The sequence below is a fragment of the Rhinolophus sinicus genome, linkage group LG10 (assembly GCF_036562045.2).
Source record: "Rhinolophus sinicus isolate RSC01 linkage group LG10, ASM3656204v1, whole genome shotgun sequence".
NCBI classification, from domain to species: Eukaryota; Metazoa; Chordata; class Mammalia; order Chiroptera; family Rhinolophidae; genus Rhinolophus; species Rhinolophus sinicus.
The window spans coordinates 47979085-47992872 of record NC_133759.1 but is presented as its reverse complement, the minus strand read 5'-3'; the positions used below and the strand labels follow the sequence as shown (position 1 = coordinate 47992872).

The window sequence follows — 13788 nt, the reverse complement described above, 5'->3', positions numbered from 1 at the left end:
AAGTTCTTTTTAGAAATTAGTTCATAAAGTAAATTCAGGGTGAGCCAGGACTAGTGTTTCTTCCTGAGCATACACTCGTGCTGGAAAAATATCTGAGTGAATTCCAAAATGTTAATCATGGTTGTTTCTGGGAGGTGGGGTTCTTTGGGTAGTTTTACAAAGCATTTATATGGCCTTTTTCCTAAGCTGTTACCAAGGACGTAAGTTCTGATGCAGTGACTGATGTTACCATCTCTTCCAGAATGACTCCGGCTTCCTCAGTACACTTCATGAAGTCTACTTGCAGGTTCTGACCAAGAACAAAGACAACCACAACCTATGACTGGAGCAGAAACCATTCTGAGCACAGAATGTCAGCCTCACAAACAAATAGTCCTCATCATGGAAAGTTCTAAACAGAACATTGAGTTTGGAGAATCCTGAAATTGAGCCTATGAGAAAGAGACTCATTCCTTAAGAATGTTTTCCAAGTGACGTTCTCAGTGATAATTGAGGTTTCACTGTGAAGCATCACCAGCAGACCTTTGTTTTGGGGGGGGAAAAAAAGCGTTATGTTATGTTGTGTGGGTGTTTGTATCAGCTGTAAGCAAGTATGTGAAATAAGGAATCTGATTTTTTAGCTGCTTTCACTTTCAAGGTCTTAAAGGGAGGACGTGTCACCAGCCTTGCAGCAGTCAGAGTCCAGCCCAGCTCTTATCCTTTCTGCCTCCCCTCCCCCCTAGAAACTGAGCATTAGGCGATAGTCCTGTTCTGAAGCGAGCAGAGCTCTGTGTGCAGTAGCTTTGAGTTTTATAGATCAGAGTTTAAGTTGGCAAATTAGGACTGATTTGTTCAAGTGAATTATATTTTATATGAACACCTCATTAGGGCCTTTAAAGTTCTGAAAATTTCTTACTTGTATTTTGTTTTTAAGTGTCCCCAGTGCTGCCAGCAACAGGCTCCCAAGATGGTGATACCATTTGAATTAGGACCCTGTCAGGCCCTGTGGTGGTGTGCGAGGAGGCATGTTATACCTTTGACACAAAGGCTGGGGCTAGTAACGCTCAAATTCTATCAGAAATTTCGCTTTAAGTTAAATTGTCCAGTGGTTTTAAAAATGTTATGTTTCGCCTTATTTCCCTTTTCTGTGTAAACACAGTTAGAAGTCGTTGGTTGTTTTCCTTAACTCTGACAAAAGGACCAGTGGACCAATCCGACAAAGCCATTCTGGTTCCATTCCTCAGTCTACTGAGAATAGTTTTAAAACTATGCAGAAAAGGGAGCTGTTATTCACACTGCCCTTACTTTATTGTAGAATATGGAGTAAAAAACAAAGTGAAATTCAGAACTTTACCAATGTATTCCTAGGCTGCGAGTACTTTTGCAGCCCAAAGTGTGATAATATGTAAAGATGCTTTGTTATGCTGCTATTAATCTGCCATGATTTATATTTATTCTTTTATGGCATGTAATGGTGATTAGTAATATTTTAATGTAGATTTTGATTTATTTCAGCAATAGTAATTTTAAGATAATTCTTTGAATGAAAGTGTCTTCATTTCTACGATACAGGTCATTTTGTAGTATTTAACCAATTAAGATGCACTGCTTACTTTTCTGAGCACTATTTAATGATTGGGTGAAAACCCAAATGGCTCAACCAGCTAGCATATAAGGATTAGCTGTGAATAATGCTGACAGATGTGATGGTTCCTCGGGAACAATCATTTAAGCTTTAATGGTAACTCAATCATAAGTCCATAGATTTTTTTCTAACTGAGATTTTAGAAAATCACTTGTGAATTACATACTTGTTTTAGTTTAATCTTAGATTTTTTTAGCATAAAGAATGCTTTGTTTGATTGGCTTTTTTATTACTCTATACATGCTTCCTGGGCAACTTTTCTGCTTCTCAATTTAGTGTCTTCTATTGCTACCTACCTAGTTACTTGTGAATTGTGCAGAAGTCGGGGAAGCTTATAAATTCTCATACTCAATCAGGAATAGTTTGTTTTCAAAGGTAGTATGTAAATTCAGCAACCCAAAATGAATCAATCATGCATCACCAGAAAAGAGAAAGTTAGAGTAAGATAGGAGTGTTACTGACCCCAGGAGATGGTGCCCAGGGAGCCATGACTGTTCTCAGAAAACAGTTGCACCCGCAGGTTTTATCACACCCCAAATCGAGTCTCAGTGGGCTTTGGTAAACAGAAGAATCAAGGGATTCTTGTTATAATAGACACTTGAATTGAAATGATGATTTGAGTATGTATGATATTATGAGGGAGTTCAGAGAGAATATCCTAAAGAGGGTCTATAATCAAATCTGCTAATTTTCACCCTTTAATCCAAAGGAATGAATATGATAGATGGTAAAGAGAATCTGTGATAAAGTTTCCTTAATGTGAAAAATAAACTTTTAAGTGCCCAATTTATGGAGACTTGAAAAGGGTAAGCCTGTTTCAACTCCCAAATTTATATATTCAAAGCATTTATTGAAAATTCAGAAGCCAGAGGTTCACCGTTATGATTACCAGGAAGCTCAGGCCAGAATGAGTCTCTAGAATAAAATCAAGCCAAGGCCGAGCCTGGGTAGTTGCAGTTGGATGACCCTGGCCCCGAAGTCACAGTTCAGTTGCCTTACTCCTCGTTCAGGCTCACTAACCAGAACCTCATGCTAGCTTATGTTGCATGTTTGCATTGCTGCAGTGTCTTTATGGATCCTTCATTTTAAACCTTAGTTGAATCGAAATGGACACCAAAACAGAGATGCTTCTTCCTAGGTTTTGCAGAACTCCAGGTGACCTGCGTTTAGGCCACCCTGTCTATCTGTGCGCCCACCCCCAACCCGAGGGTGGCACTGCCCTTCTGTTGTGGTTAATGTGATGTCTGAAAGGACTCCTGCACCTCCCGAACGGCCTGTTCCTTTAAGGCAAAGGCTCCTCCTCACTGTGCATCTCTCCCGAGATTTGTAAAGCGTGACTTTGAATCCTAAGTTTTCAGAAGAAGCGTTTCATGCTATCTGCATGCGAGTGTCCACAGCTTACCTTCGAAGGCTTTGGGACCACTGTCCTAGTGGTGGTTTAAGAGCCCAAGTTGACCTGGATCCTTCTCTACCAGAGGATGCACAGGCTTAGTTTAGGATATGTCTGACCCAATTTTGCATGTCAAGTCTTTGTTCCTTTTCTGCGTTTTTTCCTTGTAAAAATTTTAAACCCCATCAGATACTCTACTAGGTAAATATTTTTAAGCCATGCAGCTTTATTACTCTCCTCCCCAAAGAATGTAGTTTGAAATATTCTCGTTTTGGTAGTAGAGGCCATAACTGCCATTGTATTACTAATAATGCAACATGAAATTGAAGGTGCCTAACTGCTTTAAAGAAAAACAAAATCAGCCATCATATTGTAACTGGGCAAAATGTGGAAACACAGAGGAGTGAGAGGTGGCACAGGCACGAGTGGGCCCAGTCCACGTGAGCGAAGACAGAGAGTCACAGGGACGTGTGTCCTGCATTCTTGCTGCACATTTGCTGCTGAGCACGTGTTTCTTATCTGGTTTTTTTCTGTTGTATTCAAAGTACCTTCTGGAACCAGTAGTGCTCAGGTGTCTAAAATTTTAAGATCTGTACCAAGTAAAGCAATTTATACTGGGCTTTTTAAAAGCTGTGCTTGAGACCATTTCCCTGAGTGGACTGGGGCCTCACGGAGCCTGTTTTTTTTTTCCGCAAATTCGGCAGGAGAGGTGTGTGCAATGTTTTCACTCAGTTTCGTATTTGATTTGATATCTTCATTTGAAACGCTAAGATGCAATATGTTTCACTTTGAGTGGGGAAAATGCAAAACTGTGTTTCCCTTTTATCTGTGTGATTTCTTAAACGTGTTTTTAAAATGTATTCTGAAAGGTTTTTTATTCTGTATTACTGCTTTGGCCATGTGGCTCTCGTGACTTTCAGTGTACCAGATTCTCAGCTCCCTGAAATGTGGGGATGAGAAGCTCTGGAATTACAGCAAGATTTTTGTTCCATGAGCGCAATACTGCATTGTTAACATTTTTAATGGTATGAATTTTATACCATCTGCGTATGTTTGCAAATATTAAGTTATTACATGTTTTCAAATGAGCATTTTTCATCCTAAATTTTATATGTTTGCAAATATATTTTTTTAATAAAAGTTCAAAACCAAGTTTTAGCACCTACTAAGTTTTAATTGTGTTTTTATGTAATTTGTAGATTTTAAAGGAGTGGCTCCACGTTGCCAGAGCCTCATCCTGGTGAGATGGGGTGGGTTGAGAGAACAAAACCAGCAGAGAAAACGCTTGTCTACCTGTTTTCAACCTGTTCCAGCTGAGTCGCAGGCCACACAGAGTTTTAGGTCCGAAGCCTAACAGGAGTGGACATCAAAAGAACTGCATTTCCTCCTTTACGGTTTCCCCAGGTGGAGGGCACAGTTTTAGTGATGGCCAAAACACTAGTTATAGGGGACCTTATACTCTGGGTCATTTCCAAAATTCACTAAATTCACGTGTATTGAGCTGTCATGTGCCAGGCATCTAGAATGATAAGGAAGGAAAGAAAGGACAGTAAAATGTGATCATTATGGGAACTAGAGAAAGCTTGAAAAAAGGGTGAATCATGTGTCTTCCTCATAATTAACGTTTTAGTATGTTTCCAAACAAAATTCTCCCTGAAATGTTTGCTACACCCACCTGCTTTCGTAGAGGCTATGCTAACTCTTATTTTAGGACCATTTCTATGTATACACACACCGGCCATCATTAATGCCGCGTGCTCATTCAACACTCCAGGATTGCTTTTCTTGATCTTCACAATAACCCGTTTTAGGGCGAAGGAAGTTGCAGCTGAGAGTGACTGAGGTCTGTGCCAAAGGTTGCTTATTAAGCCCGTGGTGGGCCAAGCACCTGAAGTCAAGCAGACCAGAGAGCTGGTCTAGAATTCCTTTTTTGAATCCATTGCCTCCATGATAAATTATTCTAGATTGCTTTTTATAGTTTCTTAGGTCACTTGTTACCACTATTTATTAAAAGCTAGAGTGGTCTGCTCACCTGCTGCTTTTCATCTGTCCTGATCTAGGAAACGAGGTAACTAGGTTACCTGGAATTTGGTGAAAAACTAAGGTTAGTGGGTACTGAATAAGCTGTAGAGGATGGGGTTTTAGGTTTCTGAGTTGTTTCTATTGATGTTTTCACTCACTGTTTAGGGATCCTGGTTCATAGATTAGATGTTGCTAAAAGCCTGATCTTTAAGTCAGGAGAATGTGAATGAGATTATTGAGGTTTCTGGGAAGTAGTGTTTGTCTCAGAGAACTACCGTGTTTCCCCGAAAACAAGACCTAGCCAGACCATCAGCTCTAATGCATCTTTTGGAGCAAAAATTAATATTTGAGACCCGGTCTTATATGGCAGTAAAATAAGACCGGTTCTTATATTAATTTTTGCTCCAAAAGACGCATTAGAGCTGATGGTCCGCTAGGTCTTATTTTCGGGGAAACACGGTATCAAGAACCAGCCAGTCTCCTACGAGATAAGCTAGAAATTGGACCGCTGGTGGTCACTGTGAGGGAAGCCACCTTCAGATGAAGCCAGGTCCTGGAAGCGCAGAAACAGTCAAACCCTGAAGCTCAGTCTACATTTCCACCTTTCAGTGCATAATGAGTTATCTGTTACGTGCAATGTGAAGAGGCCTGACTGGTTTCTGAAAGGGTGCGATCAGTTCTAGGTTCTAAACCTCTCAGCGTTTGCTAAATGGAGAAGGCAACTGCCACACACACAGACAACCCACGGTGAACCTGTGCTGTCGAAACACGGGCCGAAGCATCAAGCACCAAGCCCCAAGTGAGCCCATATCCCTTCAGGTTCGCCAGGTAACTTAGCTAGAAGTAACGATGACTAGTTAGAGGTTTCATGTAACCAACAGAAGTAGAATGGCTTGAAAGGAGGGAATTCAAAGTCATTTTGAGTCACATCATGTTCGACAAACATTTCTTTCAGATGACTTTGAATAAATTTGCAGTGGAATTCCACAAGTAATCATAACTGACATTTGTCATGTGCTGCATGCTTTCTATGCATTCTCGTTAAACCTTCTCCACACCCCTGAGTGGTGGAGGGAAAGGGCCACACATGACCCCAACTTCCTGTCATCCTGGGAAGTGGCAGAGACACTGGCTGTGGTTGGACTGATGTCAGTCCATCAGTCTGAAAAGGGCCCCAGAATGTGGAGCCAGGAAAGCGGGCACAGTCCAACATAGTCTTACCAGGTCCCCCTCACTGCAGAAAGATGGGTCTGGTGCTGCCTGAGCCCTGGCAAAGCTCTAGAAGGCACCCTAAGCAAACCACCCCCATTTTCTATGGAATCTCAACAATGCCGTGCCTTCTGAAGCAAGCACAACACCTCAACCCCTACATTTGCTACCCAAGCTCCATTTTGTTGTTTCCATCTCTGATGTGTCCCGTCCCCCAGAGATTGCCTCTCCCAGGCAGGGAGGGGTCTTTCCCCTAAATAGAGCTGGCTAACATCCTTTCGCTGCCCTGCTAGCACTGAGAGGGTCCCTGATTTCGGTTTGACCCTGCACCTACCAGACCCCCAATGGGAAAGGGGATTCCAACAGTGGTATGTGAGGCAATAGTGGCCCCCATTTACCAATTACGGTCTGCACCAGGGGACTCCACCCCAGTGGACACCTTGCCCCCTTTTTAAATATTTTGTAATTCCACTTTTACTGTCCTGACCTGGAATTCAGAGAGCATGTGACCTCTGCCTATACACACAATTTTAAAATAATACTCTAATCGTGATAGAATTTTATTAGCAATAATCGCGCCTCGGGTAAACCTCATTGGCTACGATACTGCCATTGTGCAAAGGTGTGATAGAATTTTATAATAACATGCTCTATATTAAGTATATAAACACTTGGCATGACTACACAAATTCTCAAAATGACCCCATACAGAAGCCCTGCTCTTCACTCTGACACTTGTCCCCACCCTATCCAAACAATGGCTGCTGTCCCATAAAGGGCCTGTCCAGGGAGGCAGCTTCCCCCACGCCTCCATCACCCGCAGCCCTGGCTCTCAGCATTCAATGCCCTGACTCACCTGGGCTCCTTCCCAAAAGGAGACTGAAGAGCTGTTTGCACTCAGCCCAAGAAGCAAGGTTATTAATTAATGCTCCCAGAGGACTTTGGAGTCCTTCAATGAGGGGCCTGTGTGCTGGCAGGTGGGAGGAGACACACGCAGATGCTACTTGTTAGTCTTCATCTGACCCTTGGGGCGGAGGGTGACAGCTATTCTGTCCCAGAAACCATGCTTGACACCACATGTACACACGTGAGCACACATGCACACACACACTTCCACACCCATGTGGAGAACCAGGACAGCTTGAGCTGCTTTGTACCCACAGTGTGGCACAGAGCAGAGGTAGGTGCATGTCACTATTTGAGAAATAGAGTGAATTTCACCTACTCCACAAGCTGTTACCTCATTGTTCAGATGAGGAAACTGGCGATTGAGTGATTTGCCTAAAGCAATCAGTCCAATTTCACCCAGCTAGAGCGAGGCAGAGGCAAGAGTTGTCCATGCCACCTCCCTCTGGGCTTGTGGAATGTGGAGAAAGACTCTGGGTCCCTGGAAAATTTTGAGGAGCATTTTGAAATGACAGCAGCATTGCTCCCCTTGATGGGCAATTGATCAGATAAGGGACGGCTTTGCCTATTGTGATTATTCCCCATTACCCCTCACAGATGTGGCTCTCAGAGGGCTTTCTCAGGCCTAGGCCAGAGGAGGGGAGGGAGGCTCAGAGGCATCCTGCCAAGCAAGGAAACTGAGGTCCAGGACAGGAGGTGGGTGTAGACCCAGCCTGCTTTTCCCCTCCATAGCCGTGACTGCTTTCCAATTCAATTTTTTTTTATTTGAAATGGGTTTATTGTCTCAATCCCCCTTACCCATGCCAACTTGGCACCAGTACAGTTTTGTTGCAGGAAATACCATTATTTCAATACTGAGGTCTGTGGTCACCTCCTCCTTGGAGCCTTCCCTGATCTGCAGCCACAGCAGGTAATGCTTTCGCACAGATCACAGGACAGTGAAACATGTGCACATAGCCCCTGCCAGCCTGTGACTGACCTGTCACCTCCTCAGAACCAAGAACAGAGACAGGATCGTCTTCCTTCCCCAGCATCTCACATAGCATTGGCACATAGGCCTCAGTAAATGGAAGGAACAAATGAACGGATGAGTGAATCAAAGGGACGATAATGGAAAACCATTTTCCTGTCCTGACTGGATGACACCAGCAGCAGTACTTGTCTGTCTTACACAGTAGCACAGAGCAGTGCTTTCCCGAGGCCTCGTCTGAGTCACCAGAACGGGAGGCCAGCTGGATGCCCTTGCTAATCCCGGGGACAGGGGAGGGGAGAGAGATAGTAAAAGCCATTGTGCTTGGAAGGCAACTAACCTGGGTTTGGGGCTTTCTGTGTCTCCTCACTAACCCTCCCACCCAGCTGTGTGAGGGAGGCACCATTAATGGCTTTGTGTTTCCCAAGAGGAGCTGTAGCTCGGACAGTGAAACAACCCCTCCACATGCCTTTCTCCAGAGTGCTTTACCCCTACTCTCAGTAACCATTCACTTCAGCTATTCAACAACCACCCTGAAGGGGTGGCCAGTTGGCTCAGTTTGTTAGAGAGCAGTGCTCACAACACCCAGGTTGCCGGTTTGATTCCCACATGGGCCAGTGAGCTGTGCCCTCCATACTAGATTGAAAGAAAAAAAAAAAAAACAACGACTTGATTTGGAGCTGATGGGTCCTGGAAAAACACACGGCTCCCCAATATTCCCCAATAAAAATTAAAAAAAAAAAACCACCCAGGAGAAAATTCACTCCATTCATCTCCCACAATAAAACAAACACGTGCATTCACAGGAACAAAATAGCCACCTCTACCTGCCTGGCTTGCTCAGGGAAACAAAGGAGCTACAAGAAACAAAACAAGGGTGAAGATCTCTCCCCACCCCATCCTCCAGCCCTTGCAAGGTGGGGCCCAACTGCCCTAAAAGTGCCCTGTCAACAGCACTGCCCTAGCCCAACCTGGCACAGAGCCCCTGGAAAGGAGCTTACGGGCTGTTGAGGCGGCTCCCTGGTCACCGCCCAGGGAGGTGCCCAGGCTCCACTACTCAAATTGCAAGCTACAATGACTAGGCACCTTTCCTTTATGCACAAGGAAATCAGGCCTGGCAGAACTTGGCTGGGCTCCATACGGGTGCTTACCTTTCAGGAGCACCAGGGCTCTCCAGCCCCAGGCCTGGGATGACTCAAAGCATCAACCACCCAGTCAGGTCGTGGGATTGGCCAAGGACACACAGCATCAACCCGAAAAAAGCCCTCTCTCCTGGAAGCACAGTGCTGGCTGGAGTGGAAGCACAAGTATTATTTGTTACAGTATAAACTCAAAGGCAGTGCAAATGTCCAGCCAAAGGGAGACAGCGGTTGACCTTCCTCTGCACCAGTAATAATCCTGAGGGAGAAAAGCATATACACTCTGTGGGAAAGGGTTTAAGATACACAGCGATGTAATCAAAAGCGAGACGTGCAGAGAGCTCATGACTCTATTTAATATATTTATGTTGAATAGAAAGGGAGATAGAAAGGGAGAAAAAAAGACTGGAAGGAGACCACCAGAAAGTCGTCCATGGTGATCTCTGAATGGCAGGGCTATAGGGGATTGACGTTTTCTCCTTTGTGTGTGTATCAGCCAGGATCCAACCAGAGAGGTAGAATCTATCAAAGATCTACATTAAGAGATTTGTTGCAAGGAATTCGCTTGCTCCATTGCGGGAGCTGGGAAGGGCAGGCTGGGCTCTCAGCACAGGTGGAATTGCTTTTCTTCCGTCTTTCAACCAATTGAATCAGGTCCACCCAGGATATCCAGGATAATCTCTTTCACTTAAAATTTGATTACAGGGTGGCCAGTGCACTCAGTTGGTTAGAGCTCAATGCTCATAACACCAAGGTCGCCTGTTCGATTCTCACATGGGCCAGTGAGCTGTGCCCTCCACAACTAGATTGAAAACAACGACTTGACTTGGAGCTGATGGGTCCTGGAAAAACACACTGTTCCCCAATATTCCCCAATAAAAATTAAAAAAAAAAATCTGCTTACAACTTCAACCACATCTGCAAGATATCTTCACAGCAACTAACCTAGGTTAGTGTTTCATTGAATAACTGGGGACTCTAACACAGCAGAATTGACACAAAATGAACCATCACAATATTTTTGCTAAATTTCCAAATTTTCTACAAGGAACATGTGTTACTTACATAATTTTTTTTTTAACTAGTAAATGACAAAACCACCATGAGACACCACTTTGCAACTACTATGATGGTTAAAATTTAAAAGACAGATGATAACAAGTATTGAAAAGGATGTGGAGAAATTGGAACCATCATCCATTACTGTTAAAATTGTAAAATAGTGTAGCCACTTTGAAAAACAGTTTGATGGTTCCTCAAATAGTTAAACATGGAATTGCCATATGGTCCAACAATTCCACTCCTAGGTATATACCCAATAGAACCAGAAACAAATATCCATACACAGTTTTTATATCAACATTCAGAGCAGCATTATTCATTACAGTAAAAAAAAAAAAATGGAAAAAACCCAAATGTCCATCAACCCATAAATGGATAAGCAAAATATGGGATATCTATACAATGGAAAATTATCATTCATACAAAGGAATAAAGTACTGTGAAAGTTAATAAACAGAAACTTCATTTAAGATGTAGTCAGGAGGCTAGAAGAGAGAACTTTCAGGCACAGTGCTGAGCCCAACAGGAAGAGACATACCTTGCATCTCTGACAGGAAGTGATCCTACTCTACTATTACAGGAGGAGGAAGAAAAGATTCCTTCTAGCCCAGTAATAGCTCAGCCAATGGGAGGCTGCTGTAACATTGTCAAAAGAAGCATTTCCTGAAAAATGCCTCCTGAAGGAAATTTTGGGCATTGAGAGGAGAGATGGACTTATTAAAACTCAATTAATCAGAGGTGGCCAGTTAGCTCAGTTGTTTAGAGCATGGTGCTAATAACACCAAGGTTGCTGTTCGGTCCCCGCATGGGCCACTATGAGCTGTGCCCTCCTTAAAAAAAAAAAGAAAACTCAATTAACCAACCTACAAGTCCATATAGAGTGGTCAAAAGTGGGCACAAGGCTGGAGACACCCTCGCACAGGAGTCATCCCAGACCCTGCAGGCTGTAAGCCCTGGATCTGAGTGAAGGAAAGTGCCCTGAGAACCCAGACTGGCATGTTGGCTCCAGTGCAAGCCCTGTACTGGCTTGGGGCCCCCAGCACCCAGCCCAAGCCTGCCCCAAGGGCACACACGTAGGCTGGCCCTGCCAAAGCAATGCCCAGCACTGTCAGTTAGGAACACAGCTGCTCAGGGCCATTCATGCCTCATGGGGCCGCTCCAGGGACGTGAAGGAGCACAGCAGGATAGCTCTGCCCTGAGTTTCTTGCGGACAGCAAAGCAAGAGCAGGAGGAGACCCCACCCACGAGCACCCACCACCTAAGGGTTTACTCCCAACCCAAACACATCCAGGTCAGTAGCCTGGCTTATGAAACACAGGGGTAGCTTAACATAACCACCAGAAATCAAGAGAAGAAAATGCATGCATAAAAATGCACCCCATCCCCCAATCTCAGCAGTATTTTTTTCAAGATAGAATTTTGTTTTGCTTTTTTTTTGAATTATAAAAGTCAACACTGTTCACTGGCATTAAATTCCAACAAAAGAGAAACGTGTAAAATAGAAATTAAAAGTCCCCCTCAGTCCCACCATCTAAAGTCCCCCACAGCTTGGAGTGTGTCCCTGCAGCCTTGCTGCTTTGCCCATGCAAACTGATAAACACGCACATACTCTGGCAAACACACGTGCACACACCTGCTTTTATTTATTTTTGACAGAAACAGGATCACACTACCTGCTGTTTCATCCCTTGCTTTTACTCCATTAACAGTGTATCACATCTTCCCACCCCACACGGGGCTTTCAGTGCTTTACCTGCCGCAGCGCACTCAGCCCTGTGGGACACACAGCAAGTTATTGAACTCAAGTCCTAAGGGTCTCTCTCCCCAGTATTTTTCCCTGGAGAGTTCTCAGCACCCACAACAGAATTGCCTGAGAAATGCAGAGTCCTAGGCTTCACCCCAAAAATTCTGATTCAGAAGGTTAAGTGTGGTACCCAGGGATCTGTGTATTTACTAACTGCTCAGGCAGCTCTTGTGACCTAGTCAGCTAGGAGACTGTCATGTCTGGTCTTTGGGACCATTAAGGAATTACATTTCCCCACAGGCCCATCTAATTTCATCCCCAAGAGTAAGATCATTTCTCAGGAGGTTTGGTCATCACGCTGATCAGGTAAAATTACTGCTCAGGCCCCCACCAGGCCCTGTCCTCTGCTGTCATAGACATTTTGCTGGTGGAACTTCCCTCAGGACCATTTCCCAGGCACAGACTTCCCAGTCTAAGGGCATGAGCATTGTGGGGACCTTCACATCTGAGGGTCCGGCTGGGTGCCCAGGGCTGAGCAGCAGGAGGAACTGGACCTTGGCTCTGCCCTGTGCCCTAGGTGGGAGAATTTAAGGAAGATTACATTAAATTGGGAAAAAGCAAAGCAGGGATTGGATTACAGGATAGTTAAGATTATGCGCTCTCTTGAGGGTGGTTATCCCTTCGAGGGGTATTACTTCTGGCATTTCAAAGGTGTGTTAGCCTAGACGCATAAGAACAATGGACAGGGCTTGTTCAAAAACCTTTCACTAAAGAAATTATAGGCATGGGGCGTGACTACCCTCCATGACCTTCCCAGTTAGGAATCTAGGATTTATTGCAGCACCTCTTTTTCTTCCACTAGATCCAGGCGGTGTGAAGATTTCAAGAAGGGCCTTACTGGCACAGGGAACAGCCTGTGCAAAAGCCTCTAGGCAAAGCGAGCTTAGTGTTTTTCAAGGAAAGCAAGAAGGCCCGTGTGGCTGGAATGGGGTTGAGGGAGTAGACATAAATAGAGAGAAATGGGAAAGAGGTTGGGGGAGGAGGGATAGAGCATGCTACCATGGAGGGGCCTGATATTCTAGGGTGGAGGGAGATCAATGGGGGGTTAGCTAGGCAGGAATAGGGGTTCTCTCTGGCAGCCATGGAGAGAGAGGCTCTCTCTCAGGGAGGCTGAAAAAGGATGGGGGAAGGGGAGCAGAGTAGCAAGATGGCAGTTTGAAGCCAGGCAGAAAGCTGTGGCCAGCAGGACCCGAGGTCTCCTTCCCAAGTGACATGTGATTTATAAGGAGCATGTGGCTGAATAAAGACTCAAGACCTGGGGACAGGAGTAGTGCCTTGGACGAATAGGGTGTTGACAATACCTCCAGCCAGCCCAGGATTCTGGTTCTGAAGCTGACCTTGGCGAAGGCCAAGAGCTCCTGAAATGTAGCTGAAGCCCAGGGTGAATTGGGTCTCACTCACCTGGAACCCCGAGACGAGAAGAAGCTAGAATCAGGGGTCTCTAGATGGAGGGGCATTTTCTTTCCATCACTATGGGATCCCTAGATCCAGTGAATCCCATGCCACCATCAGTGACCAGGGTGGGTATAGGGGATCAAGGATTAGTCCCATTGGGCAGGTGGGGAAATTAGGGTTTGTAATATGAGGCCACTGCTCTAAAGGCCAGAGTTGCAAGGCACAGAGCTTCCAAATGGTTTCAACGGTGTGTCCTTTTATCACCCC

The 13788-nt window shown here is 44.7% G+C and overlaps 1 protein-coding gene and 1 pseudogene across 1 annotated transcript in view; one reads left to right on the top strand and one right to left on the bottom strand.

Moving 5' to 3' along the window:
* DCP1A (decapping mRNA 1A) overlaps positions 1-4179 on the top strand; it is a 50362-nt gene extending 46183 nt beyond the window's left edge. Inside the window, exon 10 of the mRNA XM_019724259.2 lies at positions 242-4179. Coding sequence (XP_019579818.2) covers positions 242-322 — 81 coding nt within the window. The 3' untranslated portion in view covers positions 323-4179. The remainder of the gene's footprint in view (positions 1-241) is intronic.
* A 2582-nt stretch (positions 4180-6761) lies between these two features.
* Positions 6762-6869, bottom strand: LOC141567391 (U4 spliceosomal RNA; annotated as a pseudogene).
* Between the last annotated feature and the right edge of the window lie 6919 nt (positions 6870-13788).